The sequence below is a fragment of the Candoia aspera genome, chromosome 5 (assembly GCF_035149785.1).
Source record: "Candoia aspera isolate rCanAsp1 chromosome 5, rCanAsp1.hap2, whole genome shotgun sequence".
In the NCBI taxonomy this organism is placed as follows: domain Eukaryota; kingdom Metazoa; phylum Chordata; class Lepidosauria; order Squamata; family Boidae; genus Candoia; species Candoia aspera.
Genome location: NC_086157.1, coordinates 93922976 through 93936195, shown reverse-complemented (window position 1 = coordinate 93936195; position 13220 = coordinate 93922976). Strand labels below are relative to the sequence as shown.

The following is a 13220-nucleotide window of genomic DNA, read 5'->3' as shown; positions in this document are numbered from 1 at the left end:
TAAACAGCTGAAGAGTCTTAAACAAATGGAAAATTCTACTAAGGCATATTGTAAAATAGGAACTAACTCCTGATTCCTATTATTTGGTTATATTGCAGTTGTGGTTGTCCAGATCCTATTTTGTCATGTGTTTGGAGGTTCTATGTGATGCTGAAGTATTAGAGCAGGATCTTCCCATCTTTTCCCATCATGAGAAAAAAAGCTGTCCTAATACTGCAGCAATATAAATTGAGAAGTGACCCTGCTCAAACTTATTTATTTGTTCATTGAATTTATACCTTGTCTTTCTGCTGACAAATGGAATTCAAGACTCCTGATAAACATGTACATTAAAATGCTGTCTTCTTTGATTAATTATATGCCATCAAGTTGTTGTCAACTCTTAGCGACCACATAGATAGATTTTTTTCTATGATTATCTGCCCCTAACCTGTTCTTTCAGCAGAAAAGCTGTTCTCTCATGGAATTGTATGCCAAACTCAAGTTTTCTCCTAGCAGCTTACCTATTTCAGCTTCTGACAAATCACTTTCCTTTGCTCTCTAAACCTGGCCACAATCAAAAAACCTCTTGGTGGTTAACGATAGCTATAAATTAAATTATACATTACAATAAAACATTCAAGGTATAAAATTAAAGCTTACTAAATATTAAAAAAAATCAAACAACAGTAATGTAACCACAGAAACTGATGGGATCACTCATTCTCCATAGGCCTTCTGAAACAAGTCAGGTTTTAAATGCATATAGAAAGCAACAATATCAGGGTCAGTTCTAATTTCCAGAGGGAGGCTGGAACATCCACCAAGGAGCATGGCCTGAGAGCTTCACTCCCTCAGCTGATGAATATGGGGAACCAATAGCCATTTCTCCCAGGTTGTTCATATTGGGTTGAATCAGTCAGAACTTTGGTACAAGCTTTATTGCTTACACTTGGAAGCTGAGAAGGATCCAATTCTTGGCCTGAAACTCTAGGGAAATGCCCTCATCCTGATATATACTAGCCAGCAAATGGGCTGCTGCATTCTGGACCACTTGTAGCTTCTGAGGATCTTCAGAGGCAGCACCATGCAGAGCTCATTGCAGAGTGTGAAAAGAATGGACACTGGGGTGAATTCCTTTCTAAAAAGCACTTAATTCGGTCTGTCTTCCATTATTTGTTCTTTTTGCTCTGTACACAGAGGCTGACTTCTACTCTCCCAGGAAGGAAAAAACAAAAAGGATAAGTTGATTGTGCTTCCTTTTCCCAGGCTTCTCTGCAATTTATAAAAGAAACAGCTGTAGAACTCCCTGCCTCAGGAGTTCCGATGGTCTCCACCATATTAATTAATTTTAATATTGTTTGCTCTGTGCAGTTTACAAATATTCATATATTAAAAAAGCAGCTAAAGCCTCTAAATAAACTTTAAAAAAAAACTCTAAAGGATTGGGTAAAAAAGAATGTGTTTCACCAAGTCATAAACTGTAACAAGGACAGCACTAACCTCATCACCAATAGTTAGATAAAGAATTAGAATTAGCTGTTAATGTTAAGTATATCTATGACAAGACCTGAAAAAGATCACAGGGTGAAGATTAGGGAAGGAACCACAGTTTTCAGGTCAGGGATGGCCATTAGCTAAACATATACCACCACCTGGCTTCAAGGCCACCAAAGGCCATGCCAATGTCCTTTTATTTAGAAAGGTGAGTCAATGGAGTCTTAACCTTATACCCCAAAGGTTTTTATTTATTTGTTTGTTTACAGGGCTGTTCCAGTCAACCAACTCTGAGTGGCAACTTCCAAATCTGTAATTTGGGTTAAAACAAAGAGTTAACACCTAATAGTCCAGAATGAAAATCCCAAACATACAGTATAATCAATTATGAGTATGGGAATAAAACGTGCCAAAAATGGTTACATTTCCAAAGGGACAGCCTTAACAGTCCTGTCCTGAGGCTTGGAGACATAACCAAGTCTTCACTGACTTTCTGAAGATCAGAGGGATGGAACCATTTTTTCTTTGCATTGGCAGTGGGCAGTCAACCATTTTGTATGGCTTCTTTTTGGTCTACAGTGAAAATTCTAGTCAAGTTGACTCATTTCTGCGCATCTTTTTCCACGTCTAGCCCAGAAATCAAGTGTCAAGAGATCTGTGATTTACTGACAGGTCCTTTTTAGGAAATACGAGTGTTGGAAGTAGGCAGTTCTACAAGTCCTCTAGGTCAGGGTTCCTCAAGCTTGGTAACACTAAGCTGTGTGGACTTCAACTCCCAGAATTCCCCAGCCAGCTTCTGGGAGTTGAGGTCCGCACAGCTTAGAGTTGCCAAGGTTGAGGAATCCTGCTCTAGGTCAAGACATGTAAGATTTTATATCATAGTGAGTATCTTGGACTGGGTGCAGAAAGCAGTTCCTAACTAAAGGAGCTGTTCAATATGGGGATGCTTGGCCACCTCCTAGAAGCACCATTCATCATCTCAGTGCTGCTGCATTTTCAGCTGTTTGCAGTTTCCAGACCATCTTCAAGATCTGCCCCGCAAGCAGCACATTTCAGTAATCCAGCACTGAGGGTTATGCTTCACCAATGCCAGACTTCTATCTAGCAGAGAGGGCAACAAATGTATCCATTTTCTTGTCATCCATGTAGTAAGGTTGTACAGCATCAATGCCACATCAGAAAGGATTCCCAAGCTGTGAAACTGATTCTTAAAGGGAAGTGCAATCTGTCCAGATCAGACACGTCTCTCAAATCCTAAAATCCAGTCCCTAGTTATCTAGGAAACCACTATCACTAAGAGCATAACTTTTTCCTACTCAACTTGCCTGGTTAATTTTTAAATTCATTTAAAATGGAGGGGGAAGAAAAACTCATATTGCGTTATATTGTTCTTAACCACCCTGTGTATAAACTCTAGAAGTGTAATACCTGTCTGTCTTCCTTCCAGCCTTCTTTCCATTCATCCAGCAAGTCACACATACATACATCCCCACTGCCCTTCTGTCTTAAATTGTGAAGTATTTTTTTTTCACAATTGCCTCACCCTGGAAGAGGTTTCATATTGTGTTTAAACCATTTTCCAAATCCTCTCTTTTGTTAAATGTCTTGCAAAGACTTTTTAGCTACCAAGACCAGGCATTGGTGAAGGCTACTAAACTAGCATCATATTTCTTAACACTTCATTCAGTAAACAAGGGAATTATACATTGTCATGAGATGGTGTGGCTTGGAATTTCCAGTTTTTGGGATAAGATTTACACCTGTGAAGGGATCTTTGATAGTTTATTCTACTTACTACATAACGCCTTGATTATTCTTGGAGTCTATCAAAATGAGAATTTAAACATTCTCAGAGCTCTACTGTTCAATGTGAACAGTCCCTTAATACAGGCAAATCCTTAGCAGTGATTGGAGAGGCCTAATTTCCATATACCTGAGGAAAGATGTTGCATCATTTGCATATTGTTGTCACAATTCCCTATCCAAAGTGTCTTACCTTGTTCTTCCCCTCTATTAAAGCTGTTCTTTGTGTAATGCTTTGGATTCTGTTTCCTGTAGTACTTCCAGATGTCAAGACTAGTGGACTTTCTGAACTGGAACAAAAGTCATACCTATGACAGGATAAATGAGAATGAAGCAACAGTTTCATAAAATAGAGCAGCAAAAATGGTAAGGCATTTCCATCAACAGGTATCAGACTTTGTCATGGCACCTAGCCGGATGATATACCGCTTAAAACAGTGTTTCAAATTTAAATCAGGCTTCCATTACTAAGCTTCAAATTGTAAGCCTGTACCCACTGTCTTGCATGTGAAACTTGTTGAACACAGTTAAAATTATTTCAAAGTAAACTCATGGTTTTTCATTAATTAGGTAGCAAATTAAATCAAAACATTCAGAATATCATCTTATAAAAACATGCTGAGATAAAGGACAAAATGTCCTTTAGAAAACATGCAGCCATATCTAAAAATATATAAGTAAAAATTATAGCTCTTTTAATCAAATAATTCCTAAATCCTTAAACTGATCTGAACACAACTGAAATTTAATGCAAATGTTTCAAGCCTGCACAAGTGATCTTTATCCACATTCTCCATTACAGAATTATAAATAAGAATATTTTATTTCAAGTTTTAGGAAGGTTTTGACTTTTCAGATGGGATTTATTGATGTGAAAGTTAAAGGCAAGAACTGAGTTTCATTTATAAAAACTAAATTTTGAAACATAGGTACTATGATATTCCAAACTGATTTTCCAAATGATACTTTTAATTTAAATTCCACTTTGCGGAATGGCTCAGAGTAGTTTACAGCACTGTTCTTCCCCACTCAAAATGTTTATAGTTCTATACTGAAATGACTCACAATCTAATTTATGCTCAACTTTATTTAAGCTCTGTGATAAAAGTATGCAAGCACCTGACCCAGCAATAGCATTTATATTGGAATATCTTGCCAAATGACTAAAGATTTAAGCATCAGATCTTTCATTGTCAAACTTTCCAAAGAACAGTCCCTGAAAATGACAACTCCATGCTACATAGTACTCCATTATACCCACATTGCAGATATTTTTGTTAATATAGTAAATGTTTAATCACCCACATATAATTTGTTCTTTGGTACTGTAATGACTTGATGGCACATAATAGCTTGAGAATATATCCCATGCAATTTACATAATTTAGGAAAAATATCCCAAGCTATAAAAATATGTAATTTAAATGAAAACATTCTTTTTCTTTAACATTGCAGGAATTATTGAAGTCCTTTTGTTACATAATTAACTAACTTTTAATCAAAACATTCAGATGTAGCTTTAATGGAAATAGTTCTCCAAACCTAATTTGTCACATATGGAAAGAAATTTTGAGAAATGTTCATTACATCGTATCTATCTATCTATCTATCTATCTTCATATTCTTTTTGGACGATATTCTCATTTTTATTCCACATTTAGAGATTCATTCCCTCATGGAATGTCAGAGTCTTGAGCTCTTGTAAAACCTTTTATTTTTCATGATTAGGTTGTTAATATTTATCAAAATTCTCTTTAAAGCAAAAACATTCTTGTTATTTTCCCTTGTAAATAATTCTCTTCCACAAAGTAGAATTTAAAATTAAATGTTTCTGTTATTATCATTGGCAGTGATCCCTGATCAAAAGGAATCAAAACTTCCCAATGGCCATAATTTTCTCAATTGTTTATGTCAGTGTTTTTCATGCTGGCTGGAGAATTCTGGGAGTTGAAGTCCACCATCTTAAAGTTGCCAAGTTTGAAAAACACTGGTTTAGGACATTGAAAAAAGCAGCAACTTCTCATTGTTATGCATTACTGGAAATATAAATATTATAGATAACATGAAAGCACTTTTCTGTGATCTCCTCCTCTGCATACCCACCAGGTTTATTCTCTGAACCTTCCAGGTTAAACTTGGGAGACATAAGAGGGAAATACTGCTAAGAAAAATGTGTGTATTGATTGCAATAATGCAAACAACTTGATTGTGTGTTACTTTTTTCTACTTATACCCCACAGTAACATTTGACTGCATGCAATTCTTAACAGCCTTTCACAGAAGCTTTAGGGCTCTCAACTGCTATTTCAAAGCTCAGTAAAACGATCAGTAAATGAATGAATGAATAATAGATAGGTGGACAGACAAATAAGAGATTGATGAACAGTCTTGCTTTTCACCATAAATAAAGTATCTTCCCAAATCATTGCCAAAATGGGAATGACTGGAAAAGGTTTTTTTTGTTTTGTTTTAAATTAATATTGTGTTATATTATGGTATTATAATTTCATAGTTCAAAGATGATAGTATTATAGATTTAGAAATAATTTAATAAATGGTTAAAAACATATGCGGAGTCACAAAATTTTGCACACTGAAAAGAGTAAAGTAAATGTTAAGTTTCAAATGATCCCATCCATACCATATTCGTAATAGCATGGGAAATCAGTTGGAATTTGGCATATAGTTTACTGTGGATGAATAGTGTTATTTAGCATGAGGTTGGATCTCCTAACTTTGAATGGCCTGACTCAGTTAAAAGGTATCTTCATAAATACAAATAAGCCAACACTCTATACAAAGAATCCTTAACATGTTATGCTGATACCAAAGAAAACCCGATGTAATTGTGAAAAGTGCCTACGGCAGGTGATATCCTGTGTGTTTTTATGGACAGAACATATAATACAGTATATGAAAGCTGAATGGATACTGTTCAGTGAACACATATGTTCATATATGACATGCCTAGGTGCTTTTCACAATACCAACAAGAATAACATTACCAACAAAAGACTGGCTAGAAAAAGGACTAAACTTTTCTTATGATGCATGGGTTTTATAAGAATTTGCTAAAATTTACACATTTCTTTATAAATGGGAAAATACCTGAGTATTGTACAAATCAAAATGAGGAGAAAACAAAACAGAGATATTTGTCCCTCCATGCAGGGAACTTGAGCACTTACTATTAAGATAGGACTAAAATCCTTGTATATCAGCCTATGTCTTTGATGCTCAATTGGTTTGCCAATCTGATCAGTTCCTCATTTGTAACACCATATGGGAGTGTTTCTCAACCTTGTCACCTTTAAGATGTGTGGACTTCAACTCCCAGAATTCCCCAGCCAGCAGTTGAAGTCCACACATCTTAAAGGTGACAAGGTTGAGAAACACTCCCATATGGCAAATAGGTTCATGGGACAGCCAAGCTAATTATTATATAATCTTAGAGGAATAACTCTACATCTGCAGTAGTTGAGGACTGCTAATGTTTTTCTTTGCCATTGTTTGAATTGGTTCTTTTTCAAAAAGAGGTAAGGAAGCAGATTTGAAACCAATCTGGTTGTTTGGTTATTTATTTATTATCCTGTCTATGACAATAATTCCAGACTTTTCTTCCTGTTTTTAAAAATACTTCTTAAGGTGTCATTCTCCAGTCAGTTTAAAGAAGCTGCTTTTTAAAAACTTGTGCAACACTGAATGTTATATAATACTTATATTAATAATGCAAAACAAGAACTACAACCTCAACAACCTACCAAAGCTTTTTGGTGCTAGAAGGGAAAGATGCCATCAATACGCTGTCAATGAGAGTTCTTGATGAACTGCCATGGCACAGAGTACTACATGTGCAGATTCCTATTACCCCATCTTCTTAGCTGCCCTCCTCACCCTAAAGGATGAGATGTTCTCCACAAAGTGGACCTATTGAATTTAGATACTGCAGAAGGGTTGAACTTTCTTTTGGATACATTCCTTATTCCTTCATAAATGGAAGAAAAGAATTTGATGTTAAGGACACAGGAGAAAGCAAAATAGATTGGCTGGGGAATTGTGCAAGTCGAAATCCATACATCGAAAAATCTTGAAAAATCTTGAAAAATCTTGAAAAATCTTGAAAAATCTTGAAACTTTGTCTACACTGGTCTAAGCCCAGCTGGATGGCTACCTATTAAAACTCATGCAGTAGCAGCAGATTCATTCAGAATTTATGAATTTATTATATACTTTGGTTTTTACTGTTCTTTATAACAAGTATAATAGGTGAATTATTTTATGTCTTCTGTTGGGAATGCAATGATGGCACTTCATTGCAAACCTAAAATCATGAACAAAGTCACTTTTGACATATTCCAGGATGACATCCCAGGATATATGTTGGATATATAGCCTTGCTGCTGCAATTGAACTAAAATGAAGGCTAGTTTAGGGGGAAAGCAAGAAAACCAGAAGCATAATGGTGGGGGGATGGTTCTGTGGTTCTGGTAAAGATATGCTTCCTCTTCCAGAAAGTCTGAATATATTGACCAGCGCAGGGTCAGGGGAGAGCTGGATTCCTTTCATGTCTATAATCAGGCTCCAGCAAAATTAGGAGGATCAGAAGGGAAAAAGAAAAATGAAGAAGAATTTGGGGAGAGAAGCAGAGGAAGAGGTCCAACCAAAGCAGCACAGGGCTGAGAGCTGTGACAGATTAAACTAGGTTTCCCTTGCAGAGTTCCTTGCAATTACGTAAGATATGAATCCAGAATTTTCTTGCACACATCTTAGTTGCTTAGCCATGTTATTTGTTCAAATTTCATCTTGTTACTTTCTAAAGAAGTTGTGTGATGTTGATAAATGGTTGGAAATGACTGATAGGAATCTAATGTGACGTACAGTCATGTGAAAAAAGACCAACATCAATAAAGATGCTAAATCCACTGTAGTCTTGACTGTATTCAAGTTTCACTGTAAGTCACCTGGTAGTTTCAATAATGCATTCACTGTGAGATATAACCCACTCAGTACTGTCCCCATTGATTCATTCACCATATAAAATAAATGAGCCATTCTGTTTGTAATCAGAATATACTAGCTCATGGAGATAGCTAATATTTGGAAAGTATCCAAGACTTAACAAAAACTAGTTTTAATAGTAAATACTCAGAAGCTTTGAAAGGTTTTTTTTTTTTAATTCTCAGATTTATCCAATAAATCAAGATTTATCTCGGGGGCTCCAGTCATTACTGACCTTGAGCAGCTTACATATCCTGCCTGGAAAATAAGATTAAAACAATATATAAGAAAAAGTAAAGGAGGAGAAACCCAAAACAATCTTAGATTTTATATATCCATAAAATGATCTTGCTGATTAGCCAAGGAACAATATCATTCCATCCACAAATAAGTAAGGCATCCCCACTCAAGATGTTACAGCCTCATAATGTATCTGTCCTCAAGGCCCTAACAGCCTTCCTAAAATCTAGCAGGTTAGGTCTAAACAGATTTGGGGGGAATGCTGTTTCAGGCAGAATTGAAAAGTTGCTCTTCATGGATGGTATTTCTGGAGAGAGGGAACTTAAGGGGAGCCTATTCTTCCTGCTTTTACTGGATGGGCAGACGCAATCAGGACTGGGTGGTCCTGAAGACACTATCGTTTTCCCTTTACATGCAATTTGGAAATAAAATCATAGCTTTGTTAGATACCCCAACTCAAGAGAACATGGTCCAATCTACTGTGAAAATCTTACTTTTACCAGGAAACATTTTATAATTCATCTACCTACCTATTATGTTTATATGCATACCATGTATGTATGTTTAAAGATCCAGCTGATATGTGCTTGGGAAAGTATTACTCAGCTTTGGAAACTAGAAGTCATTAATTCTAGTTTCAATTTCCACAGAAATCAAGAAAGAGGAACAAGCAGTTAAAGCTGTAAATCTAATAATCCTACATTCAAGAACACTTGCCACAAACCAGCTTGTGAGGAAAGGTGTACTTTCCAAAACAAGATCCAGCCCCCAGGGGGTACATTTTCTATGTTTTGATCTTATGGATCTACATTGAATTATATATATATTGCTATAATATATTGCAGAGTCAGTATATTGCTGACTCTGAAAAGGCACATATGCCTAGGACATCAACAAGCAAGCTCTTGAGAAGGAATCTAGGACAGAGGGGGAGATGGGGAAAAGAGACATGACTCTTAAGGATACATCAAACTCTTAAGGAAGTAAATTGTGCCATGTTTGAAGATGCAAAGATAATCGCTGTGCTGGGAACCGTCTTATATACAGGAGGAAGCCAAACAACAAGAGGAAAGCAGCACATGCTCCTAATTTCGCACAGGAAGCTCCTAGCACCTCCTGCCTAAGTAAGATAAGAAAACTCCCATGGCCTGTTCTGGACAAGGCCACTGTTATCACCCTTAGCTTCACACTGTCCTCTCCCTACTCCAGTTTGCTCCCTTAATGAGATCTTACCTCCAATTGCTTGTAGCTTGCCAAGTACAATAGAATGATATATTTATAACTGTGGATAGGGACATTTTCCAGGCTGAAAGTTTACTACATGTTACCTTGATATTTGTCCATACATTTAAAGTACAAACTAGTTTATTGACTGCCAGGACTACTGATATGCAATCAAGTAACAGGGCTGCCTTATTAGAGCTTGGATCACTCATAAAGACACAACTGTTCTGCTTCTAGCCCGAATTCAATACATACATTGTATTTTACAAGTTTAACATTTCAGATAAAGGAAAGCTCTGATCTATAAAATACTACTGAATAATAAGTTTTGAATAATCACTATTGTCTGTAAAAAGATTAGTCTTAAGACATCTTAAAAACCTGCTAGGAAAAAATTCACAGCAAGGTCAGATATGGATTTTCGCTTTTTGAAAAGGATTTATAGCTATGTTTTTCAAACATACACAGAACACATTTTTCAGTGTGCATAGAATCCAGTAAAAGGAAATGTAAACTGTGACACAAGCTACTATTAAAAACAGCCATATACAACTTTGCAAAACCTTTCTGAGATATTAATTATAAGAAATATTTGGACAAATCTTGCTTGTTTATGAAGCATCCTGAAATTATGGATGATTTTCAAAAAGACAGTGTCATTTTGGGAAAGACTACAGAGCTTTAAATACAAAGATAAATATTAGTGATTTTCAATGCATGAAAGGAATAAAAATGATTCCATCTTTTTTCAAACATAGAAGGTGAAACAGCTTCTTTCAACAATACCGAGTCATCCTCATTTACAAGTTGTTGCTGTATTTATTTTCCTCATCAGTCGTCACTTCAATATGAATTACTTCTTTCAGAGAAATCTTTCCTTACTTCGTGAGCCGCATACCTCAGTACCTCATTTGCAACCCTCATCATTCCATGACTGTATCACCTTTCTTTGGGTGGTACCGTTGTGGGGCCATTTGCATCCCAGAGGCTTCCCGTTCCCCCTTGAACCTTCCCTTAAAATTTTTCCGCCAAAGTACTGGAAAAAAATAGCCATGCTCTTTCAAACAATGTCACTGCTGTACCAGATTACCTGAAAAATTGTTCACTACTTTCCTGCCCTTGATGTCCAGAGGCAACAGAGTGAAGTAGGAGATCTACTGTGATCAGAGAAACATAACTACACATGCTTGAGGAATGTCTTCAATGATTTGTATTTAGTAATCAAAATATCATTTTAGAAGAACATTAAGTAAGGGATTTGTGGCAGTGGAATCTTGCTTATAAACTCACCAGCAAAATTGCCAGAATTACCCAATGAAAGGCATACAATATTGACTCAGCCAACAAACTGATATCCACATGGTCCATACAGAAAGCACAGAAAAAACATCCGTTGGCTAGAGTCTAACCAATGACAATTGTACACTTGTACTGTCTGTTTCTTTTCCATCTATGTCCTTCATAATTTGTGCTACTTAAGAAGGCTAATTGGAAGCAGAGAATAAATCTATGTGTAATTAAAGCTGACAATTATGCACCGTTGACAGCTGGCCCAAGTTCATGTGAACAACGTAATGTAAGAGTCATCCACAAAAGGTCCCATGGTTGCCTGTTTTGACATTTATTACAGGGAGTTAACTAAACATTTATTCATACCTATTTGTCACCTGAACCAATTCTAACACAACAGAGAGTGAAACAAAACATTTTTGGCAGTATTCTAGGGAAGGAATCTTCCTTATTAAACCACAACCTTTCTAAGCTCATTGTGGCTGTTATATGCCTTTGCTTCCTGAATGAATCAGTGACCGAATGTTTCTAAATGCAATATGATGGCATATTCTAGGGATTACTCAACTTCCTATGCCCAATGGATTGTGCTATGCCAGGCAGATAAATGTTGTATTTTACAATTTCCAAGCAGTTTTATAGTCTCTGCACATTCGTATTCTGCAAATAGGAATGCATGCATTGTTAGGTAAAAGCAGCAATGGGTCTACCAGAAAAGAAATCTGTCAGGAAAGAAAAAGGAACTGATTCATTCCCTTCCCCTGTCCAATTACAGACAGTAGTAGGGGCAAACAAAAAGTCATGTTGCCTTTGTATTTGAATATTTCCAAACTTTCTATAGAATCATAAAGTCGACAAGGCCTTCAAAACCAATACAGGAGAAGTTTCCTTCCTTGGGGAATCGTTAGAGGGGGCTTCATTTGCATAGAGGGAAAGAGACCTGCTTATTTCCTTATCTAGAGATTCCTATATATTGGGGCCCTAAATAGGGGTGTACATGGATACAGTTGCATGGGAGAGGAGGTGATATTGTGAGGGCCTCCCCCAAGGAATTTTGCCAGGGCCTTCTAAACCTCCTGCACTCTGACTGACAACTGTTTTTGCTGCAACACTCTTGACAGAAATGGAACATTGTGAGTCAAATTAGATGCAGCATCTTTTAAACAGTAAACAGCTATATGAACAACCTTTTTAAAAAGAAGTAAGAGTTTTCCCTTCAATGCGAAGAGTGCCTGAAGTGGAGTCCACTAATCTGGATCATATTCTGTCACTTCTAATGCTTGCAGAGTATTTGTTGGCTTGTTTGTTTGTTTATTTTGTGCCTTCAAGTCAGTGTTGACTCCTGGCAACTATCTGGACAAGTCCCTGCAGTTTTCTCAGCAAGATTTTCAGAAATGGATTGCCATTGCCTCCTTCCTGGGGCTGAGAAAGTGACTGGCCCAAGGCCACCCAGATGGCTATGTACCTAAGGCAGGACTAGAACTCCTGGTATTCTAGTCAGGTGCCCTAACCACTAGACCAAACTGGCTCTTGCTTGTAAGATTATCTCCCTTTTTCTTACCACTAATATCTCTGAATAGTTACACAAGCTGCTATTAGTGTACAGAACACTGGAAGTAACAGCTCCGTTCCCTTCTTTGTTCCCCCAGTTCTATACAGTTCTGGGCACCACACTTTATGAAGGATTCAGGAAAATTTGAGCAGGTTCAAAGAAAGCAATGAGGATGATCAGAAAACTGGAGACTTACTCTGACAAGGAGAGACTGAGGGAATTTTAAGTGTTTAACCTTCCGAAAAACAACTGAAAGAGGAATATGACAGCATTCCTCAAGTGCCTGGACTGGTTTCACTCACAATGCACCATGACTTAGACTCTTTCATTCAGAATGCAGGAAAAGAGAATGGTTTGAGTCACACAGGGAAGGAGATTCTGATTAAATGTTGGGTAAAGCTTGTTAATAGTAAGAGAATTCCCCAGTGAAACCAGTTAATAAGGAAGTGAGGAGGAAAGAGGGAATGGCCTTGAGGGACAGGAGGAAGAGCCACTCACAAGGTAACAGACAGATACTGTAAAAGAAACATGACTCTAAGCCCTTAGAACAAAATACACCAGTTATTACTGTTATAGAAAGGAAGGTGTGGTCCATCAATGTGGCAATGCTGGGAGACAATTGAAACGAGGGAGAATA

At 36.9% G+C, this 13220-nt stretch overlaps 1 protein-coding gene across 1 annotated transcript in view; it reads right to left on the bottom strand.

The window, feature by feature from the left end:
• FLT1 (fms related receptor tyrosine kinase 1) overlaps window positions 1-13220 on the bottom strand; it is a 136254-nt gene that overhangs the window by 66851 nt on the left and 56183 nt on the right. The window contains exon 11 of the mRNA XM_063305729.1: window positions 3473-3587. Coding sequence (XP_063161799.1) covers window positions 3473-3587 — 115 coding nt within the window. The remainder of the gene's footprint in view (window positions 1-3472; window positions 3588-13220) is intronic.